The sequence below is a fragment of the Manis pentadactyla genome, chromosome 15 (assembly GCF_030020395.1).
Source record: "Manis pentadactyla isolate mManPen7 chromosome 15, mManPen7.hap1, whole genome shotgun sequence".
NCBI lineage: Eukaryota > Metazoa > Chordata > Mammalia > Pholidota > Manidae > Manis > Manis pentadactyla.
The window spans coordinates 7,083,091-7,107,661 of record NC_080033.1 but is presented as its reverse complement, the minus strand read 5'-3'; the positions used below and the strand labels follow the sequence as shown (position 1 = coordinate 7,107,661).

Genomic DNA, 24,571 nt, shown 5'->3' with positions numbered 1-24,571 from the left:
CCCGGCCTAGAACACCATCCCATCTTCTGCCCTGACTCTCAAACAGCTCAGTTCCCACCTTAAACATGGTGGAGCCTAGGAGGGGGCTCAGGATTCGGGCGGGCTGATTGAAATACTCCTTTCCCCGTTCTACCTCCAAATGAGGTGATATAAAGCCATGCTGGTGACAGTTATACAGCTTCTGAAAGCCCTGGAGAAGGGGGATGCTCCTGGCGCAGGGCAGCTAAGTCTTCAAGACAGAGGCACAGCTCAGGAGCATCCAGGCTTCCACCAGGACCCACAGACCCACCAAGACACAGGAATGGGCTCAGAGGGTCAGAACCAGCTGAGAGGTAGTGCTGAGTGGCAGATCCCCAATTCCCTGCCACCTGCCACCGTACGGGAGAAGGGCCAGGGAGAAATTCCAAGAGCTCCTTCCCTACCAGATTCCTGGCAGAGAGCCCTTCATTCTTCCCAGGACCCCAGGAAAGAAGTCCTAAGGCCGCCCAGAGACCTGGCACTCAGAAGGGAAGCAAAAATCAAACTTAGGGCAGAAAGCTGAAAAAGCCATTTGGAGGTTCTGGGAGCTCCTGAGTGGCAGGGGCAGCTGCTCCAAACCAAGTCACCTTTATTAAACTCTTCCTGCACGGCGTGCGCACACAGGTGGTAAGCACACCCCTCAGGCCTGGGGCACCACCCCATAGAGCTGGTGGGGAAGTAACTTCTGCTGCTCGTTGCAACTGTAGATCCATCGTGGGCGGACAAACACCAGGGAGGGGTTGTCCATCAAGGCCTGCAGGGTGGGGTGGGGTGCATGTGGGACACGTGAGTGAGGAGGGGGTGGAGCGGATGCAAGGGTGGGTTGGGTCTCCCTCTCCCTGCCCCTCTGGGGCTTACCTCCTCAAAGCTGGGGTCCCACTCTTGTGCTGTGATCACAAACTGGACCCGGTCGCTCATATAGTCCTCAAGCTCACTGGTGGGAGAAGAAGAGGCAGAGAATCATTGTCCTGTCTCTTGATCTCCTCCCCAACCATTCTCTGTGTGTCCACCTGTGTTTCCTGCAGGCTGCCTGTGGATCCCCGTTCACCCATGCACCGTCTTGCCACAGTCACATGCCCTTCCCCATCCTCCCATTGCCTTCCTTCCCACAACCTGCCACACCCCCTGCCCTGGGCCTGGCACCCCTCGCCCCACCCAGAGACTGACCCACTGAAGGCCGTGACATATCGGCTGAGCTTCCGCCGCTCCTCCCCAGGGAACTCCCCGTACAGGAAGAAGTGTTTGCCCTGGAAGAAGTCTGCAGGAGAGAGGGCAGAAGAGCCCAGAGGGAGGCCCCTGGAGTTCCAAGGCACCAGCCAGGAGCCACAGAACACTTGGAGGCAAGACAGGGAAGCCGGCGCAGAGCTGGAGAGGCTCACGCACACCCCGGCAGGGAAATCGATGACACACGTGGTCCCGAGCCAGGCCCCTCAGAGCCTTCCCCAGATCTTTTCAAATTTTCTTTAGTGGTGAAAGACACAATTATTATCATTGCAATGTGTTTACTTTCATGAGGTAAATCACAGATGGGCTGGTGCCACTTAATTAGCCTGGAATGGCCTGAGTTGGAAACTTTACAGCCTGTCACTTCACCGTGGCTGCCTCACTCCTTTCCTTCTCTGGCTCTGACCTTCAGGAAGGCCCCCCCGTTCTATTTTAACATGGCTTTCCAGGCCATCAGGGGCTGTGGAGGGTCGAAGCACTTCGCTGACCACCACTCACAAGGAACCAGGTGGAAATGGCTGGTCCCAGCAACGATCAGAGCCCCACCCCCACTGACAAATGCAATCTGGGGGTGTGGCCTGGGCACCCGCAGGTTTTAAAGGCCCCCAGGTGATCCTGCGGCCCAGGGAGGGTGAAGCCCTGCCTGAGGGAGCTGCTGTTTACACCTGGAGTGGGAAGCAGAAAGGGTCACGCCTGGTGCTGGCTGGGGTGGAGGGGGTCACAGCAGGTCCGGACAGGGACAGAGAGGGAAGTCACAGAGGGTGTGCGAGGGAAGGGACAGGGCCAAAGAGAACGAGGTGGCGGCAAAGGCAGGGGGCACAGGGGAGGGAGACGGGGGACAAGTCACAGGGGTGGCAGCGATCCCAGGGCAGGTGGGGCAAGTCACAGCTGAGAACTGCGGGACAAATCTCACTTCAGGAGGGAGGGAGCATTCCCACCTGGGAGCTCGGGAACCGGCAGGTTGGGAGACTCCGGGGGCCCCTCACTGTCTGTGTTCTCATCTGTAGACCCCGCATACGGGTCGCTGCCATTCTCCCCCTGGCCTGGGGGCTGCCTTTGTTCCCTCTGCTCGGCCACCCTGGGAGAGCCAAGAGGGGCGGGGGAAGAGCGTGTGACCAGATAGATCCCCCTCCACCCAAGGCCGGGGCACGCTGTTCCCCAGCCCCAACCCCACCTTCTCAGCTCGTCTTCCGTGTCTCCAGAATCTTCCGTCCCATTGTCCCGTCCTTCTGCAAGTAGGAGCTTAGTCAGCGCGAGGCACCTGCCTTGTTTCCTGGGGACACTGACAACGCTCCCTCCCACCGGAGCACAGATGCCTGCATCCCAGCCCCCAGACTCAGTCACCTTCCAGATCTTATGGGCCCCCCACCCCGTCCTCCAGATCCATCATCCGGGACCCAGCCCCACCTCCCTGAGACCCAGGAGCTCCCACTTGGAGCTCCTTCCCCTCTGAGATACAGGAATGTGGGCCTCCAGCCTTCTCCCTGCAGAGGCCCAGGACAGAGCCCAGGCCCCCAGCCCCCTCCTCCCTCAGGCTCTGACCTGACTGCTCCCCCTCAGTGTCGGTATCTTCCTGGGGCCCTGGTGAAGCTGGTTTGGTCTCTTCAGGGCTTGGGGGTCTCTGGGGTGAGCTGGGTCCTATTGCCTGAGGGGGCTTGGTTTTGGTCTGGGGGCGCTGAGGAGACAGGGCGGGTCAGTCAGGAGGGAAAGGGCAGGGTGGCTGTGCATGTGTGGGGGGTATGCCTGCAGGAGGCAGGAGTGGAGAGGGTGGGTACCGCAGCAGAGCCACGTCCTGCCCCCATCCACACTCCCCCACCCGGGGAGAGGGCTCCAGACCTTTCGGGGAAGCTTGGGGGCTTCATCCCCGCTGCTGCCATTGTGGGAGCCCCCCTCATCCTCGCTGCCGGAGCCTGGCCCTGCCATGAGGTACCTAGGAGAGGAACTGGGCCTTAAATGGCGTATGGTGGAGTCCCAGGGGGGTGGGGGCGGGGCTCAGGAAGCAACAGGCCCTGCTGTCATTTACTAAATACTCAGGGCCACAGTCATGGGCTCTTTCCCAGCCTGCCCACCCTCCCAGCTCCAGAGGGTGACCCCCAGTCACCACAGCCACCCACACTAGACGACTGAGCACACCCCTCCTGGGGAAGAAATGCCCCATTTCAGGAAGGAAAAAAATCAGAAATAATTTTCCCCTTTGAGAATTACAGTTTCTCATTTGGAGAATGCTTGCCAATCAAGGGAAAATTTACAAAAGCAAATACATTTTTAAAGACTTTGCTACTACATTCATAGTTCCTTAAGACACTGACTCTAGGAAAAGAATCCTGCTAGTTCTAGAACTACAACAGCAGCTAACACTTAAAAGGGGTTTCCCAAGCCTTTGCACATGCTCTTTCTCCAACGTGCAATGTCCTTTTCCTGCTCCCCTAGGCAGGCTTCAGCACGCCCTCCACGGACCCAGCAAGTCCTCCCTCCCCCTCTGCAGTCTCCTGGCCCCTGCCCTCCCTCTGGGAAGTCTGGGCAGGCCCACATGTGTTCTCCACTGGCAGGCCCTAGTCTGGTTTCTCTCCAGACCCCTGGCATTGCCCAGCATGAGGGAGGGGCAGGGTCGGTGTGTGAGCGTGTGTGTACATGTGTGTTCCACCCGTGCGCAGTGAGATCTCACCGCTGGGAGGGCAGCCGCCGACGCATGCGGTGACAGTCCAGCACCCATTCCTTGCACACGATGCGGCCTCCGAGGCCTAGGACCTGGCTGTACTTGGGGGTGTTGGCAAAGGCACAGCTGGCAGGGGACAGATGGAGGGCGTTAGTTAAGTGTGATGTGGGGGTGAAGGGGAAAGACAGGCAAGGGGAACAGAGGACAGGAGAAAGAGATAAAGAGATGGAAATGGAAAAGAAAGAAAAAAAGAGATGGAAATGGGAGAAACAGAAAAAGACATAGGAGACCAGGGGAAATGCAGGAATCAGAGAAGAAAAAGAGGCAGAGGATACAGAAGCTAAAGAGGCAGACACAGAGTCAGGGACAGAAAGAGGGAGATAGGCAGACAGGGAGAGAGACAGTAAGACGGAGGGGACAGGGCGACACAGCAGCAGGGGGAGCGGGCGGGGCGGAGGGCCCAGGCCTACATGAGGTGAGTGCTGTCTGCAGTCCAATCCGGCCGATACTTGGCCCCCAGCTCCAGGGCCTTGTCCCGCAGCTCTGATCGGAAGGGGTTCTGGAAGCCACTCAGCACCACCACCACACCCTGAAGGATCTTCCCCAGCTCCTGCGGGCCAGCTCGGGATCCCCTGGGCTCCGTGCCTTCTCCTCGGGGCTTCCCCGGCACTGCCCCCCGTGCTGGGGCTGGAACTGGGGCAGTGGCTGGGGTGCGGGTGGGAACTGGCACTGGGGAAGCCAAAGAGTAGATTCGGTTGGCATTAGGACTACACCCCCAGCCCCAACTCCCTGTCTCAGGGGCCCAGGCTCCACCCCTCTTCCCTCAGACTGAGGACTCCAGGCCCCCAGCTCCAACCTCCCCTAGGACACAGGAGCATGGGCCCCCACGGGAACGAGGAATCCAGTTGGCTCACGTTTGGGTCTCTTGAGGGCGGGTGGTGAGGGCTGGGCTGACGGTTTGTTGGGGGTCTTCCTTTCTTCCTGGTTCAAATCCAACTTCCTCTTCCCTTTGGGGGGCTCCAGAGGCTGAGAAGGTGGGAGGAGGTGAGGCCTCGAGCTTCTCTCTTCCTTCTCCACCCCTCCAGGGTCTGCTGCTCCCACCTTGGAGATGCTGCCTAATGCCCTGGAGGCCGGCGCAGCTGAGGAGGCAGCACTAGAGGCCTGCAGTGTAGCAGCTGCATAGCTGGGTCCTGCCGGGTCACTGGCTGTGGCTACAGAGGGAGAAAGTGGATCCAGGATGCGATCTGGGCCCTGGGGCCCTCCAGCTTCTACCCTATGGGACACAGAATGTTCACTGCAAAAGTCCAGGCCCAGCCCCCTCCGCTTTGAGGCCCAGGTGCCCAGGTCCCAACCTGCACTCACCCAGGACTCGGGTTTTCGGCACTCACCAAGGGGTGTCTTGTTAATCCGGCTGAAGAAGAGGGCCCCCGGTCTCAGGGAGCTGGCACCCTCATCCTCCTCCTTCACGCGGAACTGGCCAAGCTTGGTCACCTTCTAAGGTCCCACAAGGTCAGTGCGATGGGTGGGCTGTTGGCAGGCAGGGGTGAAGAGGTATAGGGAGAAGGCTCTCGGGGGTGGTGGGTACAGCTTACCTGGGGTGAGGCCTCTGCCCCCTCTTTGTCTGGGGGGCTGTGAAAGCGTACAAAACTCAGGCCATAGGGGGCGTCCTGGGAAAGGAGGGTGGGAGTCAGGGAGTTTGGCCAAGAACAGAGGCCCAGCCCAAAAACCCTTTCACTTGGGGAAAACCCCTTCTGGCTCTTTCCCTCTTAAGGACACACACATCTGGGGAGGTGCCTGGGTGATAATGATGGTAATAATGTGGAGCTGTTATTAAGCCCTAACTCTGGGCCAGGCTTAGCTCAACACGCTTTACATGCATCAGCTTCTTCTGCCTCATAGCAACTGGCAGAGGCTGCTGGGTATCCAAGCGAATCCACTCCTGCATGCCCAGTGCCTTCCTCTGGAAAGGGAAGGAGTGCTGGGCGACTTCTGACACACACAAGTGCTCCAGGCTCTTTCCCCCTCTGCCAGCTGGATGCAGAGCCAGAAGACGGGAGCCTGGGTGCCCGGATGACTGGCCGAACAGCCCCCAGGACAGTCCATGGGTAAGAAGCATACCAACTCTGGGCGGTGGCATACGCACTCAGGTCTCCTTTTTACCACAGCTTAGCATCCCTAACTCACGGCAACCCTATAAGGATGAGGAAACTGAGGCCAGGTTAAACCACTTGTCCAAGGTCACACAGCCAGGAAGTGGTGGAGCCAAGTTCTGAACCCAGCGAATGACTCCAGATCCCACGATGTCAGCCGCCAGGCCCACTCGATTAGGCCACTTCTAACAAGTCAGCTGCCCCCTCCTGCGATTCCCCTGAGATCTTGACGCTCACCCTTCCTAGACATCCTCCAGGAAAGAAGCCTCACATACAGGGAGGATCACAACCAGTTTTGGGAATGCCAGGACCCAGCCTCCTCATAATCCCAAGCGGAGACCAGCTGTCCAGTCCTCCCAGCCAGCTGGGACTCGATATTCGCCCCTCACCTCTCTCCCTGCCCAGGACCAGAGACCCTGAACCCCCAGCTCCCACCCTAGGTACCTTGCTGTAGGGCTGGCTGCAAACGATTTTGACGCGATCCCAGCGCTTCTCAGCTGCTGCCCGGACCAACTTGTCTGGCCCAAACATGCGAACGCGGTTGGGGTTTGAGCCACTGCGGCTCTCAGAAGGGGACATGAAAGACGACGTGACCAACAGGACCTGGAACAAGGCACAGTAAATGTTAAAGCAGGTCTTGCTGGTTTAACTGACACCTCCGAGGGGCCCCTACAGGGAGTGGGGAGTTGCCAGATCCAGCCTACACCTCAGCTGCCCTAATGCCTCTGCTCTTCCCTTGCTTCTGGGCCTCCATCAGCTCTTCCCTGACACAGGCCCCAGGGGCCTCCTTCCACTTCCAGATCTGAATGATCCTTCTCTAAATTCTTCCAGGTTCTCCCAAGTCTGGCCATATTCTGCTTCTCCAGCGGCTCCTTATCGGGCTCTGCCAACAGGGGGAGCTAGAGAGAGGCCGACAGGCTGCAGGAGGGAGGGAGGTGCTCCTTCCCTCAGAGCCTTTGAGCATCACGTGCTTCTGCTTCCTCTGCTGCAGCAGCTGATGAATCTAGTTTGCACCTCCTCTAATACTTGCAGAAACAGCTTCTCTCGGGGACACCAGCAGGAATGAGTCCCCCAGCTCAGGGTCTGAATTTCAGCTTTGCGAATCTCCACCTCCAGGTTTCTAAACAATCTGCGTTTCAGTAATTCCATCCTCATCCTTCTGTTCCCTCAGCCCCAGGGGTGGGGCTGCTCCCTGCAGCTGCTGCTTCGTCGGACCTTGGTCTTCTGGCCTCTTCAGTTCAATACCTAGTCACGAATTCTTTATGTTAAATTCTCTCTATTAAAATAACTAGTGTGTACCTCCCACAAACCATCTCTACAGTGTATTTTGGAGGGGACTGCTCTAGATGGAAGTGCTCCTAAGGCTAAATAGCTGTCACCAGAGAAAATAAAACCACAGTAAAGGAAGTAGACCAATTAATTACTAAGCAACTGCAAAATTAAATCAACTACCCCCAAAGTCAGTCAAGGGATACACAAAGAGTACAGAATATGATACCTAATATATAAAGAATGGAGAATGAAGGGGAAAAAAAACCACTTTAGATTGTGTTTGAAATAGCATACTAAGTCAGTTAAGTTAGACTGTAAGATAGTAAAGAAGCTAACCGTGAACCTTTGGTAACCACAAATCTAAAATAACTAGTGTGGTTTCAGTCTCCTGGTGGGACCCTGACTGATACAGCAGGTGACCCTGAGCTGGATTTTAAGGGGCCCTAGGTGGTGGCAGCAGTTAGAGGGCAAAGCCTGGGCTCCATGCAACCAAGAACTATCTCAGAGACTATCACCAAATCACCTAGAGCTGGGCCCCCAAAAGGGCAACACCCTCATTAAAGGGCACTGTAATTTGCAATCACAGTATAGGTAGGTCATGGGGAAGGCAGTCCAGCACAGAGAAGACAAGTAATGACTATATAGCATCTTCCTACACTGATAGACAGTGACTACGATGGGCAGGGGGGTGACCTGACAATATGGGTGAATGCTGAAACCACAATGTTGTTCATATGAAACCTTCGTAAGATTGTGTATCAATGACATTTTAATTAAAAAAAGGGGGGCAACACCCTCCATGGGAATATTAGGGGGATATATGTGCCTTGTAGAGAGAGTGGGAGGTATTAGCTCAGGAGGACAGGAGAGAAAAGATGAAATATTCTGGAGAACCCCTACTCCTAAGTCTGTACTCTCAAGTATTTGAAGCAAAAATTCATACTAGCTATCTGCATGGAAAAACCCACAGTGAACATTTTAACTGGTCCCATGTACACAGACAGTATCACCTGACATCAGGCCAAATCCTTTTTGGAGGAAAGTACTTCAAACCAAGTCTTCAAAGATTTCCCACAGATACATTCCCAAAGAACAGAAATTAACAATTAAAAACACACACACATACCCATGAGGCCCACGGAAACAAGCTGCTATGACTTCTGGTCAACAGAAACCACAAACTGCAGACTCAAACACACAAAGGCTGTGTATACTGAAATGATCAAACACACAGTATAAAAGTATGTTTAATAGTTTAAAGAAATAAGAGGATATTCTGACAGTATGATAACATAACAAACAGCAATCAAAATTGACCAGGCAGTTTGGGGTGTTTTTTTTTGGAGAAAATTGATAGAATTTTGCTTTATTTATCTATTTATTAAGGTATCATTGATATACAATCTTATGAAGGTTTCACAAGAGCAACATTCACCCCATATTATCAAGTGCTCCCCCTATTGCAGTCACTGTCCAACAACATAGTAAGATGCTATAGAGTCACTAATTATCTTCCCTGTGCTATACTGCCTTCCCCATGACCCTCCTACATTATGTGTGTTCATCGTAATCAGGTAGTTTTTTAAAAGAATTGAACAGAGTTGTGTCCAGCACTAAGAGATGAACCATGACTGGTCTAATCAATCCAATCCCTCTGCCAATGGCTTGTTCAAGGGCACATGACCACTTCCAGCCAATGTAATATTAATAGGAAGGCTTCTGGGAAAGATTTTCCTTCTTCATTAAAGAGAAACAGAGGGCAGAAGAGAGCCACTGAATTTCTACCACTCCACTTCCTCCAGTTCCTGCTTTGGATGCTACTGGGTGATGGACGGAGCAGCAGCAATCTTATTGTAACCTCAAGGGCAAGTCCAAAGGAATCAAGGGTGCCAACCAAGCACATTGACTTTGTCAAGCTACTGAATCAGCTGTGGGTCTGCCTAGACCTCTCTCTTAAGGGAAGCCCACAACAAATGTTCCAATGCATTAAGCCAGTTTTAATTGGGTATGTGCTGTGACTTACTTAGTCTCTTTTTTAACTGACGTGCTGTGAGATTTGAAAAATTAGAAAACAAAAGCCTTTTGTGGAGAAATACAGAGAATTTAACTATATGTCTCTTTGTGCTCAGCTCTGGTTACGAAAAGGAAACAAAGACCAAGAAAATTATACAGAAGGGAAGCCATCTTCCTGTCCTTGACTTGCTCATGAAAGGCCTGATTGGAGCTGACAGGGGAGCTGAATTTATCATCTAGTGACTAAAATGAAGGGCAGGCACAAACTGTGGTTGGCAGCTGCTACCCACACTAAGAGGCAGATTTCCTCTGAACATACTCTCTTCCTATTCACTAAGGAGAAACTAACTCCAGTTATCAGACTGTTCTATTATCCAACAGTGTCTTGGAGGCTCCAGAATCAAACCTTTATTCTCTAGAGTTTGTTAATCTCAAAAGCCTATATATAGATCTCCCCTGTGGAATCTGGAGGGGAATAAAAAAGAAGTTGTTGACTTTGTAGAAAATGGTATCAGTTCCTACAATGTGTGCCTTACACTTGATTTGCACAGACGGCATCAGCACTGCCCAGCCCGCTCTGCCCCTCTTCCTTTGCGTTCTTGGCTCCTGCAGCCCTGCCTAGTCTCTGGGTGGGGAAGCCAAACATTGTAAGCCCCAGAGTCTTTAATTCAGTCTTGGCTAGAAGTTAAAACAGAAACGCAAGACTCCAGCAGAAGTTTAATTAAAAGCCTTAAAAGCCCTGTGCTAGCTGGTCCGTCTTGCTAGACAGATGAGAGTGAATCATAAGCACTCACCTACCAGAGATGATGGAAGTTTAGCTAAATTTATCCTATTTTCATCATTATAAAGTAGAATTTTGATCTAAATGTTTGCTGATGGGGAAAATTTTTAATAGTCCTGTTTAATAGACTGTTGACTTTGTTAAAATAGTTAAACCAGGAGGTCATTAGACTGAGTGACTCTAGTGCCTAGGTAGCCTCTGCAGAACCAAAATCTAAGCCCGAGTCAGTGCACTCGAATTTCAGAAAATGAAATGCAAGAACTAATCATAAAACAGCCAACTAAATTCTTGAATCTGAGAAAATGAAATTCAAGAACAACTATCATAACAGCCAAATAACTAGATTTGCCCAAATAAGGCAACCTTTTAAGGTATAGCCAATTCAGTCATTGCTTTGCTTTGCTTCTGTGTCTTCTCTATAAAAACCTCTGCCTGCGTCTGCCCAAGCACCCCCGATCATTTTCAGTGTGGGCTGCCTGATTCAAATGGTTTCCTTAAGTAAACTCTTCAAAATAGAATGTGCTTCAGTTTACCTTTTCACAACTTACAGAACCTTGAGAGTAACAATGTTTGTTACAGGAAAACCTCATCTGTTAAAAATGTACCTTGTACAGCAGAAAAAGTGCTTGATGAAATGCAACACACACGCATGAGAAAAAAGGGTCTCAGCAAAATAGCTTTAGAAAAGAAAGCCCCCCCAACTGACAAACGACATCTATAATCTATAAGGAAATCTCCAGCTAACATCGTGTTTGATGGCAGAAGGCTCAATACTTTTCTGAAAACAAACAAACCACACATGGTTGACGCCCATGACTAAAAGACAACTCAATAAAAAGTAAGCAAAAGACTCAAACAGACCCTTCATAAAATAAGATAAATGAATGGGGGACTTCTCAGGGATGCTGGCAAGGTTCTACGTCTTGATTTGGGGGATGGTTCCACAGGTGTGTACATTTGTCAAAACTCTTTAAACCTGTACACTAAAATCTGTGCATTTACTGTATGCAAAATATACCTCAATTAAAAACAATCTCACTGCAAGGAAAAAAAAGCTTATTTTGTAGAAAACTGGTTAACTCTCTTTTTCATAGTAGGTTTATTTTTACCCAGAAACAGTTCATTGATTAACCAGCTGACTAAGTATGATCACACCCATCTGGCTCTAATTCAACCAGTATAAAAAGAATGATGCCTTTTAAATATTCATAATAGAGCAAAAGGCATTCCTTCTTGTAAATATCTGTCACAAATAAAGTGACTAACACAAGCGTCCCAAACACTGCAGAATCTCAATTTGCCAGGGCATCTGTGAGAACCTCTGGGACCAGAGAAAAACAGTTTTGCCCCCAAGCAGTGCCTGAATCTTGGAATAAACAAGTACCTCTGGTTGTTTATGCAGCCGTGATGTAAACCTGGTCTCTTCCCTGGCCCACACAGTTTATCGTCTGTGTCTGCTCTTTGCCTCCTCTGTACACTGGGCTCCTCCAGAGGACAGCGGCCAGTGTGACTCATCTCCACCCCCGCCTGGCACCCGGGAGGCCCAGGGGGAAGCAGTGTTGGGGGCATCTGGGGTGGGCATCAGCAGGGGGCCCATCTGAAGGCCCGGCTTACCTCGTAGTCTTGCTCCCCTGTCCCTCCGGCTGAGCTGCCCACCAGCACCTCCACGAACGCCGAGCCGTCATTCCCGATGTGCACACTGTGTATCTGCTCCTCCTTCTCCAGCTGCAGGAGAGGGAACGCCCACTGTCAGTGCCTGCTCTGCCCCTACGCTCAGTGTGGCACCTCGGGAGCCAGAGGAGCTCCTCCTGGGCTGCCATGTCTCCTCGCAATGTCAACTCTGTGACTGGGAGCCAGGCTGGAGTGGTGCTACTGAGTCTCCTGCACACAGCACAGGCCATGGGCCAGAGTTAGACCTTAAAATCGAAATGTCAATGCAGACAAGTGGCACACCTGTCACCCCCAGCCCCTGTTATACCAGCCTCCATGGAAGTTCCCTGAGGATGGGGGCCTGGTCTAGGTTTTTGTACCACTGACTCCTAGGTTTGAATCCCAGCTCAGCCACACTTGAGCTATATGGCCTTGTGAGCTAAACACCTGGAGCCTCAGTTTCCTCACCTGTAAACGGGGATAATCAGATCTAGGATTAGGCACATAAATACTAGGGCCATAGGACATGGCTTGTAGCAGGCACTCTACCACTGTCAGTTAGGAGGTGCTCAATAATTATTTGTCAAAAGAAGAAAAGAGCCATTTGCAGGAAGGCTTCCTTCAAAGGTCCTGCTATCCTGCTGACAGTTAAAGGCACAGGAAGAAAACCCAATGGGAGCGGGAGGCAGTCAGGAATGGCTGGGCAAGAGCCCTGCTTCTCAATGTGGGGCTCTTTCACCCGGACCCTAGAATGACAAGTTACTACTGGCCTCAAAGATACCTGGTCCACCACCGCACACTGCCCCTGAGATCATCTGATGCTCCGATCTGCCCTGTCACCTCCCAGTCAGGAGGTCGCCCCGACAGCACCTGCACATGGCTACAAAAGGACCATCCCCACGTGGGAGGAAGCCTGGATTTGGGGCGAGCAAGCTCAGGTTCACATCCATCCCTGCCATGTCCAAGCTGTGCACCCCTGACGGATCAGCTCCCTGAGCAGCAGTTTCCTCTGGTGTGAAAGAGGAGGGTTGTCATAATAACCCTCCTTCTGCAGGGAGTTGAGATGACAGAATAACACCACAGCTGCAGCAAACACCTGAGTGCTCCCGTCGTGCCGGATGCGTGACACCTGTGTCTTCTCTCCTCACAACGGCTCTGCCAGGCAGAGGCTATTATTATCTCTGTTTAACACATGAGCAAATGGAGGCAGGAAGCGGTTACGTAACTTCCCCAAGGTCACACAGCTGGTGAGTGGCAGAGCTGGGCCTGGAGCCCAGGCAGGCTGGCTAGAGGCCACCTGTGCTCCTCCACCCACTGCAGGTGTGCTGGAGAAGGAGGCGGTGCTAAGGGAAGGGCCTTCCCAAGGCTGAGCCAGGCTGGCCTCCTGGCGACTCACGCCTCCACTGCTGCTTCCAGCTCTCAGCACTAGGGACAGTGTGTGGTGCTGTCCAGGCTACAAGAAGTCCTAGTCTGACTTCTCAGCCTCCTGCCGTACTTGATGGCTCTCCTCCAGCCAAAGTGGCTTTCCCTCTGTCCTGAGAAAAAGCCAGGTCTTCCCCTGCCACAGGGCCTTTGCACCTGCCATTCCTCCTGCAGAGACTACTCTTCCCCCCAGCCTTCCCATGGCTGGCTCCTTCCATCATTCAGGTCTGTTCTGATATCACCTCTTCAGACCAACCAAAGTAGCCTCCCTATCTCCTAACTCTGCTTTATTTGTCTTCAGTCTCACCAGTTGATATATATTACATCATTCCATTTTTTATTTGTATTTGTCTAGCATTTGTCTTCCCCATCAGACTTTTAAGCTCTGTGAGAACAGGCTTAAAACAATATCTAAGTCATTCCTTATAATGTCCTGAACACCCAGAAGTGTCTGGTCCTTTCCAGGTCTGCTGACTTAGTGCTGTGTAATCCTGGAGCAAATGGGTTCAGTTCACCCCCTGTGCCTCAGTTTCCTCACCTGTAAAACAGGGATAGTAACAACTTCTACCTCACAGAGGTATTCTTAAGATTCAAACAAGGAATACACACAAAGCCCTTGAAGAGTGCCCACCACAGAGCCAACACTCCAAAATGTCAGCTGATATTATTATCACGGAAGTCCTTCAATACATTCCTGATGGATGGATGGACAGACAGGCAGGAAGTCCCCAGTAACCATCTGCCAAAGGAACAGATGCCCCCTGAGTTGTAACTCGGCTCTGCCTTTCCTGGGCAAGTGGCTTTGGTGAGTCACTTGCCTTGGTGTCCCCTTCTGTCACAAAGGAATCATCACGGCTAACACCCTCAAATGCCCGCTGTGTGCCAGGTGCTTGGTGTGTTAGCTTCCCACTGCTGCTGCAACAACCAACACAGACATACTGGTCCAAAACAACACACCTTACAGACCTGGAGATCAGAAGTCTGAAATTTGGTCTACAGTCAGTGTCAGGAGGGCTGCGTTCCTTCCAGAGGCTCTGGGAGAGACTATCTCCTTGTCTTGTTTCCAGCTTCTAGAAGCTGCCAGGGTTCCAGCTCTAGAAGCCCCTTCTTCCACCTCAAAAGCCAGCCTGGGCATCGCTGCAGTCTCTGCTTCCACGGTCACGTCTGCTGCAGTGACTCTGGTTCTCCGGCCTCCTTTTTCCCTTTTAAGGAGCCTTGTGGTCACTCTGCCCCCACCCCAGCTAATCCAGGTTAATCTCACCACCTTAAAATTCTTAAGTTCATCACATCTGAAATGTCCCCTTTGCCAGGTAAAGTGACATGTTAACAGGTTCTGGGGATTAGGACATGGACATCTTTTCTGGGGCCATTGTTCTATCTACCACAGTTGGCCAAGCTCTTCCTGGGCCAGGCGTCACTGAATCCTCACAACCACCTTAGGAGGAAGGGTCTGTTACTATCCAAGTTTTACAGATGGAGAAACTGAGGCTCCGACCATTACACACACCTAAGGACTGGCAGAGAAATTCAGACTATAAACCAACACTCCTTCTCAACTCCCCTGTTTCAGTCCTTGAGATAAAAACATCTTCACCTCTCCCACATTATAAAGCACAAGGCCCTACATCTAGTGGGATGTCCATATTTGTATTTTAAATGATTCTTTTTGCACGTGTAACTACTTCTACTTGAAACATACACTAATATTCCCTGTATTTCTTCTTTCTGATAAATAGGTTGTGATAAAAGTATACATGGAAACAACCCAAACATCCGCCACCATGGGAATGGATACACACTGGATGGCACACCCGTACAGGAGGACAGTATCTTGCTGTGAAAAGGAATGAAATACTGATGCATGTGCAACATGGAGGAACCTCAAAACATACTAAGTGCAAGAAGCCAATCACAAAAGGCCACATATTGGATGATCCTATTCATATGAAACACCCAGAATAGACAAATCTATTGGGATGAAAAGCAGATCAGCGGTTGCCAGGAGCACAATGGGGAGAGGGCACAGGGAGTGACTGTTTAATGGTTGTGGGTTTTTTGCGGGGGGTGATAAAAAGTTTCTAAATTAGTGGTAATGACTACAGAACACTGTTAATAGACTAGAACCACTGATTCGTATACTTTAAATGGTTAAAATGGTGAATTGTGTTACATAAATTTTATCTCCAAAAAAAGGGAGAGTGTTCAGTATGTGTCAGCTGTTAGGAGAGGACTTAAGCACAAGATGACTGTCATCTGTGGCTGAGTTGACACGATTTCTCAGGAAGACACGATTCACAACAATGAAACAAATGGGACCCAGAAAGCCTGCAAAGTTCTGAGAGACCTCTTGGTAAAAAATCACTCCACATCCGTGAAAGGCAATGTTATGCACCCTTTAAGAGAACAAGGCAGAATTTATGCAAAGACAGTGGGTCTCCAAGAAATACTATTTGGACAAAAGCAAGAGGGGGAAAAGTGTACATACTCTGTACTTTTTAAAAGGGGAGGAGGGGGTGGATAGATACGTTTCCAAGTGTACAGAGGGACCCAGGAGGACCACATGAGAAACTAATAACAGTAGCTGCTTCAGGAGAAGAACTGGGTGGCAGGAGTCTTGGGAGGGAGCGTGAGGGCATGGGAGTACGGAGAAGCGGACTCTCTTTCCAGTGAATCCTCTTTTGAATTTTGTATCATATGCATGTAATGCCCATTCAAAAAGGAAAGTTAATAAAAGCATTATGGTATCTCCCACAATGGAATACTATACAGAAATGAAAATGAAGTATCTATAGCTACACTCAAAGCTGCAAATAAAATTAAGACATATAACATTGAATGAGAGCAGCCAGACACAAAAGTATATACTGCACGATTCCATGTATATAAAATTCGAAAGCAGGCACAACCAATTTTGGATGTTAAAAGTCAGGATCGTGGTTGCCCTGGTGGCGGGTAGTGACAGAAAGGAGCACAGGGAGGGGCTGGGCACATTCTGTTACTTGATCTGGTGTGGCGTCTGAGGGTTCAATCAACTACGCACATCACTGTGCCCACGTTACACCTCAAAAGAAGGTAAAAAAAAAATTTGAAACACCATGATGGCAAGCTCAGCAATTAGAAACCACTGAAAAACAAAGAGGAAACTGTGCCACCTTGCTGTTGAACGTTTCTTCTAAAGAACACACCTCCAGTGGGGCACCAGGTCCCACCCATCCCCTCCAGCCCAGGAGTGGTTAGCAAAGAGGTTGGAACTCCCCTCCTGGGAGCAGGTGTTGGGCTGGTGCCCCAGCCTCCTCTGGCTACCACAAGGAAACCAGGTGTGTGGGGTTGTCACAGGAGAGGTATTATCCTTGTGGTACTATCCAGGTGTTGCGTAATAGTGTTTGGAGGAAAAACTACAGGGCAGTAGAAAAACCCAGATTAGTCTACGTGTCTTGGTGTCCAGATTTTCTGCCTTATCACTTGCTTGAAAAGAATCAAAATTAGAATTGGGTGAATTTGGGGTCACCCTGCATATGGGCAACCACCAGGTGCAATCTGATTTTCCAAAGGGTCTCTAACATGGAGTAAATTAACAACTGCCACCGTGATGCTTGGTCCTACACTTGCTCCCTACAGTTTATTCTCAATGTGGAAGCAGAAGCATTCTGTGAGAACCTAAGTCAGATTCTGTTCTTTGTCTGCTCAGAGCCCTTCTGTGATTTCTGGCTCATCCAGAGTCAAAGCTTAAATCCGTATAATGGACTTTGGGCCTCAGTGTGCTGGGGGCCCTCCACCCCGATCCCAGTAACTCGGCTCCTACCCCTCTCCCCTGGCCAGCTCCCCTCCACCCCCAATGGCCTCCTTGCTGCTCCTCCAGCGCTCCAGGCACCTGCCTGCCTTGGAGTTTGGGTTTCCTCCCTAGATGTTTTTTTTTCTTTAATTTGCTTAGTTCCCTGCTCAAATGTCACAGTCTCAGGGAGGTCTCCCCAGATCCATTTAAATACAAGCCTTTTGCCACTGCCTCCTCCCCCAGCTGAGGCATCCCCTACTGCACCTAACTGTTTCATTTTCCTCCACAGTACTCATCACCTGATGTATGCTTTACGTAGATTTCCCAGTCTCTCCCTACTAACACATTCATGCTCCACGGGACTGGCATTTTTGTCTTGAGGTGTCCACTGCCATTTAGCTCCAGGACCCAGAACAGTGCCTGCCTAGAAAGGATGCTTCATAAATAATTATTAAAATGAGTGAATGAACCTATGACTCCAGCCACTCCTAAGCCTACAGTCCTGTCTCTGTGCTGACAACGTCCACACCTCTGTCCCCAACGCCAATCCCCGCCTCTTGGATGCCACCCCTTGGATGATCCCAAAACCTCAGATGTCATATCAAGCCTGGCCATCCCGACAGAATGTCTCATCCATCTTCTCCCATTTCAGTGACAGCTGCAAACCTCCCTGCAGCATCTCCCAGAGACACTATGCCGCTCTGGCTCCTCTGGCTCTCTCAGCCCCATGGCCTGTCTCTTCTGCCTCTCGTCCCTCTGCTCCCACTGCAAATGGGGTAGAGAACGGAATGTGATTCTCCTGGGGTCACCTGATCATATGACAGCCCAGCAGAATCGTCACCCATAATAAGAACATGAATAATAAAAACATAATAAAAACATGAATCCCTCCCTTTGCACAAACACCTGCGTGTTGACAGAGCACTTCTGCAGACATTATGTCACCAAATGTTCACAATAACCCCAGGCTTAGAGCTCATCATTCCCAAAGAACAGAAGAAAACAGGTTCAAAGAAATGAAAAATTTGCCTGAGGTCACAGAGTGAATAGAAGGGAGAGATAGGGACTTGAATCCAGGCCCCAAGACTAAATCATCAGCAACCTGTCTCCTCCTCAGTTTAAAACATCAGCTCTGGGCAAGTTGCATAATCTCTCTGGGCCTCAGCTTCTCATCTGTGAAATGGGGATAATAACAGACTCTGGGTCATAGGGTTTTTATGAGGATTCGATGAGTTAATCCATGTGAGGTGTTTAGAAAAATGACTGGCAGCTGTAACGTTAAATAAATGTTAGCTCTCATTATTATTACTATATCAGGGACTTAGGAGATGTTTAAACTTCTAAAATCATTCAGAGACTCATAGGTCTGTATATTTTTCCTAGGAAGAGAACCTCAGCTTCTCTCTAATTCTCAAAAAGCTCTATGACCCAAAACTTTCCCAGAACCAGCAGGTGAGATACCAAGAATATGTTCAACACGATCATGTAAGCCTTGCCCCCCAATATCCCTCTCCAAAGACCCCTATATTCAGAAGTAAGGAATATGGCCAAAATCAAGCAAAACAGCGTGCAAACACAAAACAGTATGCAAAGTGGTTAAGAGCACCAACAATGGGCAAGTCTTAGCACTGTCATTTATTAACGGTGATAATGGCCCCATCATCACACGGCTCCTGTGAAGACTGTCAGATTGTGCAGGTAGAACTGGCCAGTACAGTGAGATTGTGCAGGTAAAATGGTACCTGGCAAAGAGCAGATGCCGAAGACACATAGAGCTATCTTCTCCCACCAGTTTCTTACCCCTCATAGAAACAGCCTGTTTGGAATTCTGTAACTATCTGGGGTCAGACCACCCTTTCCTCTTTGCCTCCCTCCAACTACACAGGCCATGGTGCAGATTGGGTGAGAGCAGTATGACACTCAGAAACTGCAGGCATTGCAGAAACGGTAGCTTAGACCTGGCACTTCACTTCTCTTCCCTATACTTGTTTTCCCCACCTTTAAAACAAGATTGATTGACTTAGTTGATCTTCAGAGACACCTTCTAGCCCTGAGCACACTGATTTTAGGAGGCAGGACACATGGCAATGATTCAGTTGGTTCCAGCCAAGAAAACTCAGGCCCAGAAGGTAGAAGCAACCTATCCAGGCTGCACACTGACTCCTCTGGTCATCCTGGCCTAGTCCTTGGATTACCTTTCTCCTCTGCTAAGGGGCACAGCGATCACGCTGCCCATTTTCCACGTAAGGAAGCTAAATTCCGGTAGAGAAAGTGCCCTAAACCACTGCCAGTTGGGGCAGGAGCAGTGTCTGGACCCTGAGTCTGCAGATTCCTATTAAGGAGCTAGGGGGAGAGCAGGATCACCTGGAGCACCACAGAGATGGTCTTCTCGCCTGCCTTGGCTGCCCGCCATTTTCTGTAAGTGTCCGCCTTGAGAAGGTTTTCTGCACAGTGTGTCTGGAAATAACAGTGGGAAAGGGAAAGTTAGGGTAGGGGGAGAGAAAGCTAGGTCCCCAGCTCTCAGATTATTCCTGAGTTCTCCTGGGCCCTCCTCCATCCCCCAGATTTAAAAGTCCCCGCACGCTGCCTTGAGTCCCCTACATTTTCCCCTGGAAGTTCACCTATGGGCTCTCCATGGAAGCTCCCCTATTCCTCCTTTTCTCTCTGAAAGCTCCACAGACTCCCGTATTCCACATCTCTCCCAGAATTCCCTTATGCCCTCCTGGAAATTCCCCATGACCCTCTACAGAATTCCGTGAAGTTCCCTTTTTCACTCCCAAAGTTCGTGTAAAGCCCCCTCTTGAATTCCCATACGTCTTCCAACCTCCCCCACGCCAGTCCCTCACCGAGTCCTGGCTATTGCAGGACACCACATGGCGGAAGCGGATCTCCGGCATGTCAACGTCGTGGGCTTCGTCTAGCCCAAAGCATGAAGACTCGAGTTTGTGGGGTGAGGAGTGGGTTGCTCCCAGAGTGGGCTGCTCCCCTGCTCCCCGCGCACACTTCAGTGCGCAAGCGCGCGAGGCTGTGGGCCTTTCAAACAGCGGCGCGCCGGCGCGCGCGTCGACATTGCGCAAGCGCAATCGTGGCGCTCCGGAAAGAGGCGCCGAGTACCCTAGCAACAAGCTTTTCCTCTAGCCCCGCCTTTCTCCGGCCTGTGCTTTCTGGGCACCTAGCAACAGGAGCACCTTCCGGGATTGGTCCCTAGAAGAAATTAGCAATTCTCATTGGACGATGCAGTCACCTCCCAAACTGTAGCCTAGAAAGCAGAAGGATCTGAACCTCAGTGGGTTTTTGCAGGGAGACCGGAGCTTACCGTGGTAGGATCCCCATCGTCGGTTCCTGGAGCTGCACTCTTCCCCTCTATCCCACGCCCCCAACCGCACATACACGAAAAAAACTTTCTAATCGCTCTCAGAGTTATGCCTGAGGTCAAGAGAGCGTGGGTCAGTGATGTAAATAAAATACAAAGCATGCGCCCAAACCAGGTATACAAGCCCAGCCTAAGTGCTTCCATCCATGCCTCAGTTTCCCAATCTGTGACCTGTGGGCATCTGTCTCCCACCACGCCTGCCCCTGCCTGCTCATAGGCACCCCTGTCTTCGGTTCCCGTGAGATCCTGGGGTGCAGCCCCAGGCGGTGTTGGAGCTGGAGACAGCCGAACACAGAACAGGGTTTATGAGCCAAACACGTGAAGAAGGCATGGGAGACAGGGCGCCTGAGCCCCCGCAGAACGAGCCTGAACATGCTGGGCGCTCCAGGGTAGGGCCCCACCCACGCTGAGCGCCTCCTTGGGAAGAGAGAGACGAGAAAGAGGCTCTCAGTTATTGCAGCTGCTCTACACCTACAGGGAATCTAATGACCCGACTCCGACCTTGGGCTTCAGGCCAGAAAAAAAAGGGGGGAGGAGGGAATGTAAGAAAACAGGAAAGTGATCTCCTGGATCCTGATGGAAGAGGGGGCTGGAAGCCCAGACTCCCGGGGTCCCTGCAGAGCAGGGGACTGGGCACGGATGCCCATGTACCTTTTTGCGTTCTGGTTCCGCCTCCGCAACCCAGAGCCGCAGACGACTGCCCTGACATCTTACCTCAGCTATTGCTCACCCTAGAGTGAAGGTGGATCCAGACCCGCCCCTTCTCAGCTTCCTATAAGGGCTGGGGACCTGGGAGAGCAGGCTCACACACGATGAGGCCCTGCATGAGCCCCGGGTCCTTCCTGCTGGCCCTCACACTGCTCTGCATCCTCCTGGGTCTGGGTAAGTGACTAAGGGCCTGGACTTCTAGGACTCCGAGGAAAAAGGACTCTGAAAGAGCACTCAGTAAGGTCCTCAAGGGGGAGAAAGAAGGTGTCCTGGGAATTCAGGATATGGCAGAGGCAGAGGCTAAATGAAGAGAAAGCCTGGGGCCCACGGGAGGAAAAGCTCAAAAGCTCCTGTGATTGGAACTCTGAGAAAAAAAGAGCACTTGCTGGGCTCTGAATCCTCTGTCCCTGAGGCAATCAGACTAAAGCATAACTGGAAAAGGAGATCTAAGAAAAAAAATCTGGAAGAGGGGAAGAGATTTGCTTTCACCCTGGACTCTTCACAGTGCAGATGCCCGGCCCCCTCCTCCCTTAGCAGCAGGAGTCCAGGCAAGCACCACCTTCCCCAGGACCCAGGTGTCTGAGCCCCCGGTTGCCTCCTCTCTCAGGACCAAAGGAGTCCATGCCTCAGCCCTCCTGATCCTGGCTCTCCCTTCTTGACCCGGGATGAAATCCCAGTCCCAGACGCCCTTGTCTGAGTGTCTGCTATTTACAAGACCTTCATGCTGTACCTATAAGGAGGAGGGTCTCACATCCCCAAACCCACTGGGCCTGAAGCTTCACAAAAGTCCTTTTTGTGGAAACCTTCGACAAGACCCTTCCTGTTCCCAGGCTTTCTCAGAGGGCCCTCGCGTCCAAAGTCTCCAGCCTTGTAATTAGGTAAACAGGCTACCTAGTGGGGTCACTTCCCGCCCCTGGAAGCAGCTGTGAAGGCATCACCACTGCGTCCCAGTCAGGGCTCTGACAGTTCCCTAGACAGCTGTCAATGCCCCACCCACGCGCAAGTAGGCAGACACCTGTCCCTCCTCCCTCAGGACCCAAAAGTCCAGTCCCCTTTTCTCCCCTTCCCTTCTGGACTCTGAAGTCGAAGTTGTGGTCCGCAGACCACAGCACTCCTGACCACTGCACTCTCCGCTGCAGGATGCCCACTGAGCTGTGAGGTGTGCAAGGGCTCCGGGCCCACGTGCAGCGGGAAAATGAAGACCTGTGAGGCCGGCAAGGACGCATGCGTGGTCGTCGTGGGGGAGTCAAGCACAAGTATGTGGGCGTGGCCTCAGGCCTGGGGAGGGGTGCGCTCATTCGAAGCTCAAAGAGACCTTTAGTCACAGAAGAGATGATGGGCATGGTGCAGGAGTGAAGGTGTAGCAGAGAGGAAAGGTAACCTTGAGTGTGGAAGAAAACATCCTGGCAGGACAAGGTGTGTAAGGAAGGCCGCAGAGAGGATTGCACGTTCCCCGGCCCACCTAGCAAGCATTGGCGGCTTGGGGGAAGGATTTGAAAGGCTTGATGAGACCACCCCAGGCATTCAGTCGGGAGATCTGGACCCTGGGAGTGGAGTAGAGGAAGCTGGGTAAAAACAGCCTTTGGGAGGATGAAGAAGGGAACCCTAGGATTGGGTGGGAAGAGCCCACCACAAGGTGGGGAGAGGGGAGAATGGAAGAGACCGTTTCACACAGGCATGTGGGGAGCCATAGGCGTCCTGAAAGAGATCGCTCCCAGCAGGACTCAGAGGATGGCAGTGCGGTGGGGTTGAAGGGACCGAGTCTGGGCACCTGAGCTTGACGATGGGGAACTGCAAGAGACCACCAAAGGCTGACTGGGCTATGGCAGTGGGGGTGGGAGACTACCTAATAAACCACTCCAGACTGTACCCTAGCCTGGTAAGGGGGCATGGCTTTGGGAGGCTGGGAGAGACCACCCTAGACGGTCCTGTGGTGGTAAGGCCGGGGTGGTGTAGGGTTGGGAAAGACCCTGAGGCCAGGGTCAATGCCAGGGTGAGGTTGGCCGGCTCCTCCTGAGTCCTTCCCTCCTGTCCCTCATTTGTAGAGGGCCACCACGCCGTAAACACCCACAAGGCCTGCATGAAATTCAGTGACTGCTACTCGGGTTTTGTATCCACCACCATGGGGCCCAAGGACTACATGGTGTCCAACACACGCTGCTGCCAGAGTGATGGCTGTAACCATGACTCTGTGCCCCGTAAGTGCCAGTTCAGCCCGCATCGGGGGCCCCTCCGGCCCACCCCAAGAGCCCACTCTGGGTACACTGGCCTGCACTGATGCACGCCACTGATGCAATGGTGGGCAAGCATCCTGCTTGCTCGGAACCTGTTTTCTCACCTCTAAAGTGCAGTATCCATTAGCACCTGATGTTGTGTGGTTGGGGAAAGGTTTAAAAGATCCTTTGTACCTTATGCTTTGCCCTCATTACCAGCTCCCCAGAACAATCGTACTGAGAATGGCCTGCAGTGCCCTGCCTGTATCGTGCCCTTCCAGGAGACATGTCAGGGGACCCAGGCCGCCCACTGTGTTGGCCAGGAAACCCGCTGCATCTACTTCGCTGGCAACGTGCAGGCTGGTGAGGAGGGGGCTGGGGCCCCAGAACCCATACTTCCAGGTTCTAGGGGAGATGGTGGCTCCAGGGAACTGGGTGAGGAGGTGGGAGGGGACAAGACCTCTAGGGCACGAGGAAGGCCATGACTCCATTCTGAAACCCCCCTGCCAGGTATCATCAACACCAAATTTGCCACTCGGGGCTGTGCTACAGAGAGTGCCTGCCTCGCTCAGGCTGGGGCCCAGGTGCCCTCAGCCTCCTATCTCTACTTCCTCCGCCGAGCAGACTGTCTTCCAGCCCCCCAGTCCCCTGACAGGGCTGAGTGAAGAACTGAGGAATATGTGGCTTGAGGTTTCCACGTGGCCTCAGCCTGCAGCTCCCCACATGCTTATAAATTAAACAGGCTAACAAAGCAGACCTGAGTCCTGATGATGTGATACATCTCGGGTAGGTGGGATGCAGAAAGCAGGGGTTTCAACCCTTGGGAACCCCCTCTTTGCAAGGAAGAGAGTGAAGACCCTGCCTTTTATTAAGGGATTACTCCCTGCTGGGCCCACATGCTAACTGTTTTCCATGCTGTACCTCATTTCATGATCCCAACCTTGAAATTGAATTACTGTCCGCATTTTACAAATGAATGAACAGGTACAGATTGTGGTCACTATTGCCTTGGGTCAAACTGCAAGTGAGGCTCAGACTCCAGAGTCTATAATCACCTCTCCTGATGAACCATCTCCTTCTTCTTGCCTCCGTTTTCATGTCTGCAGAATATGGATATTAATCATTATAACCTCACTGGGTTGTTAAGAGTCAAATGGAAAACCAACCACCCAACCCACCAAGCTAAGAAAGCGCTTAGGGCCGTGCCCAGCACCTTTAAGGCTGTGTAGGTTCTAGAGACAATATATTTGAGTAAATAGCAATTGTCATTATAGCTGCCACTTACTGACTGACTATTAGTTGGCAGGTGCTAAACCTTG

General features: G+C 51.6%; 3 protein-coding genes across 7 annotated transcripts in view; 2 read left to right on the top strand and 1 right to left on the bottom strand.

Moving 5' to 3' along the window:
* Window positions 1-24,571, top strand: part of ZNF576 (zinc finger protein 576) — a 204,635-nt gene that overhangs the window by 167,943 nt on the left and 12,121 nt on the right. The window lies entirely within an intron of this gene.
* On the bottom strand, window positions 539-19,985 carry XRCC1 (X-ray repair cross complementing 1). 4 transcript variants are annotated; one of them, XM_036918249.2, is made up of 17 exons: window positions 19,805-19,985; window positions 19,323-19,415; window positions 11,729-11,839; window positions 6,493-6,651; window positions 5,491-5,565; window positions 5,287-5,392; window positions 5,000-5,109; window positions 4,813-4,924; window positions 4,369-4,627; window positions 3,908-4,024; window positions 3,079-3,172; window positions 2,785-2,917; window positions 2,417-2,471; window positions 2,181-2,320; window positions 1,186-1,276; window positions 877-952; window positions 539-772 (listed from the first exon to the last, which is right to left on the bottom strand). In XM_036918249.2, the coding sequence occupies exons 1-17, from the start codon at window positions 19,853-19,855 to the stop codon at window positions 659-661; spliced, it is 1,896 nt and encodes a 631-aa protein (XP_036774144.2). In that variant the 5' UTR covers window positions 19,856-19,985; the 3' UTR covers window positions 539-658. The 4 variants fall into 4 exon arrangements, 3 of the variants coding, with proteins under 3 accessions (XP_036774144.2, XP_057348600.1, XP_036774142.2); XM_057492617.1 differs by having other exon boundaries at window positions 2,417-2,468; window positions 19,805-19,983; XR_005031317.2 differs by having other exon boundaries at window positions 690-772; window positions 1,186-1,479; window positions 19,805-19,983.
* PINLYP (phospholipase A2 inhibitor and LY6/PLAUR domain containing) lies at window positions 21,062-24,008 on the top strand. Its single transcript, XM_036918276.2, has 5 exons — window positions 21,062-21,213; window positions 22,179-22,295; window positions 23,085-23,237; window positions 23,472-23,615; window positions 23,763-24,008. Exons 1-5 carry the CDS (start codon window positions 21,144-21,146, stop codon window positions 23,915-23,917), a joined length of 639 nt encoding a protein of 212 aa, XP_036774171.2. The 5' UTR covers window positions 21,062-21,143; the 3' UTR covers window positions 23,918-24,008.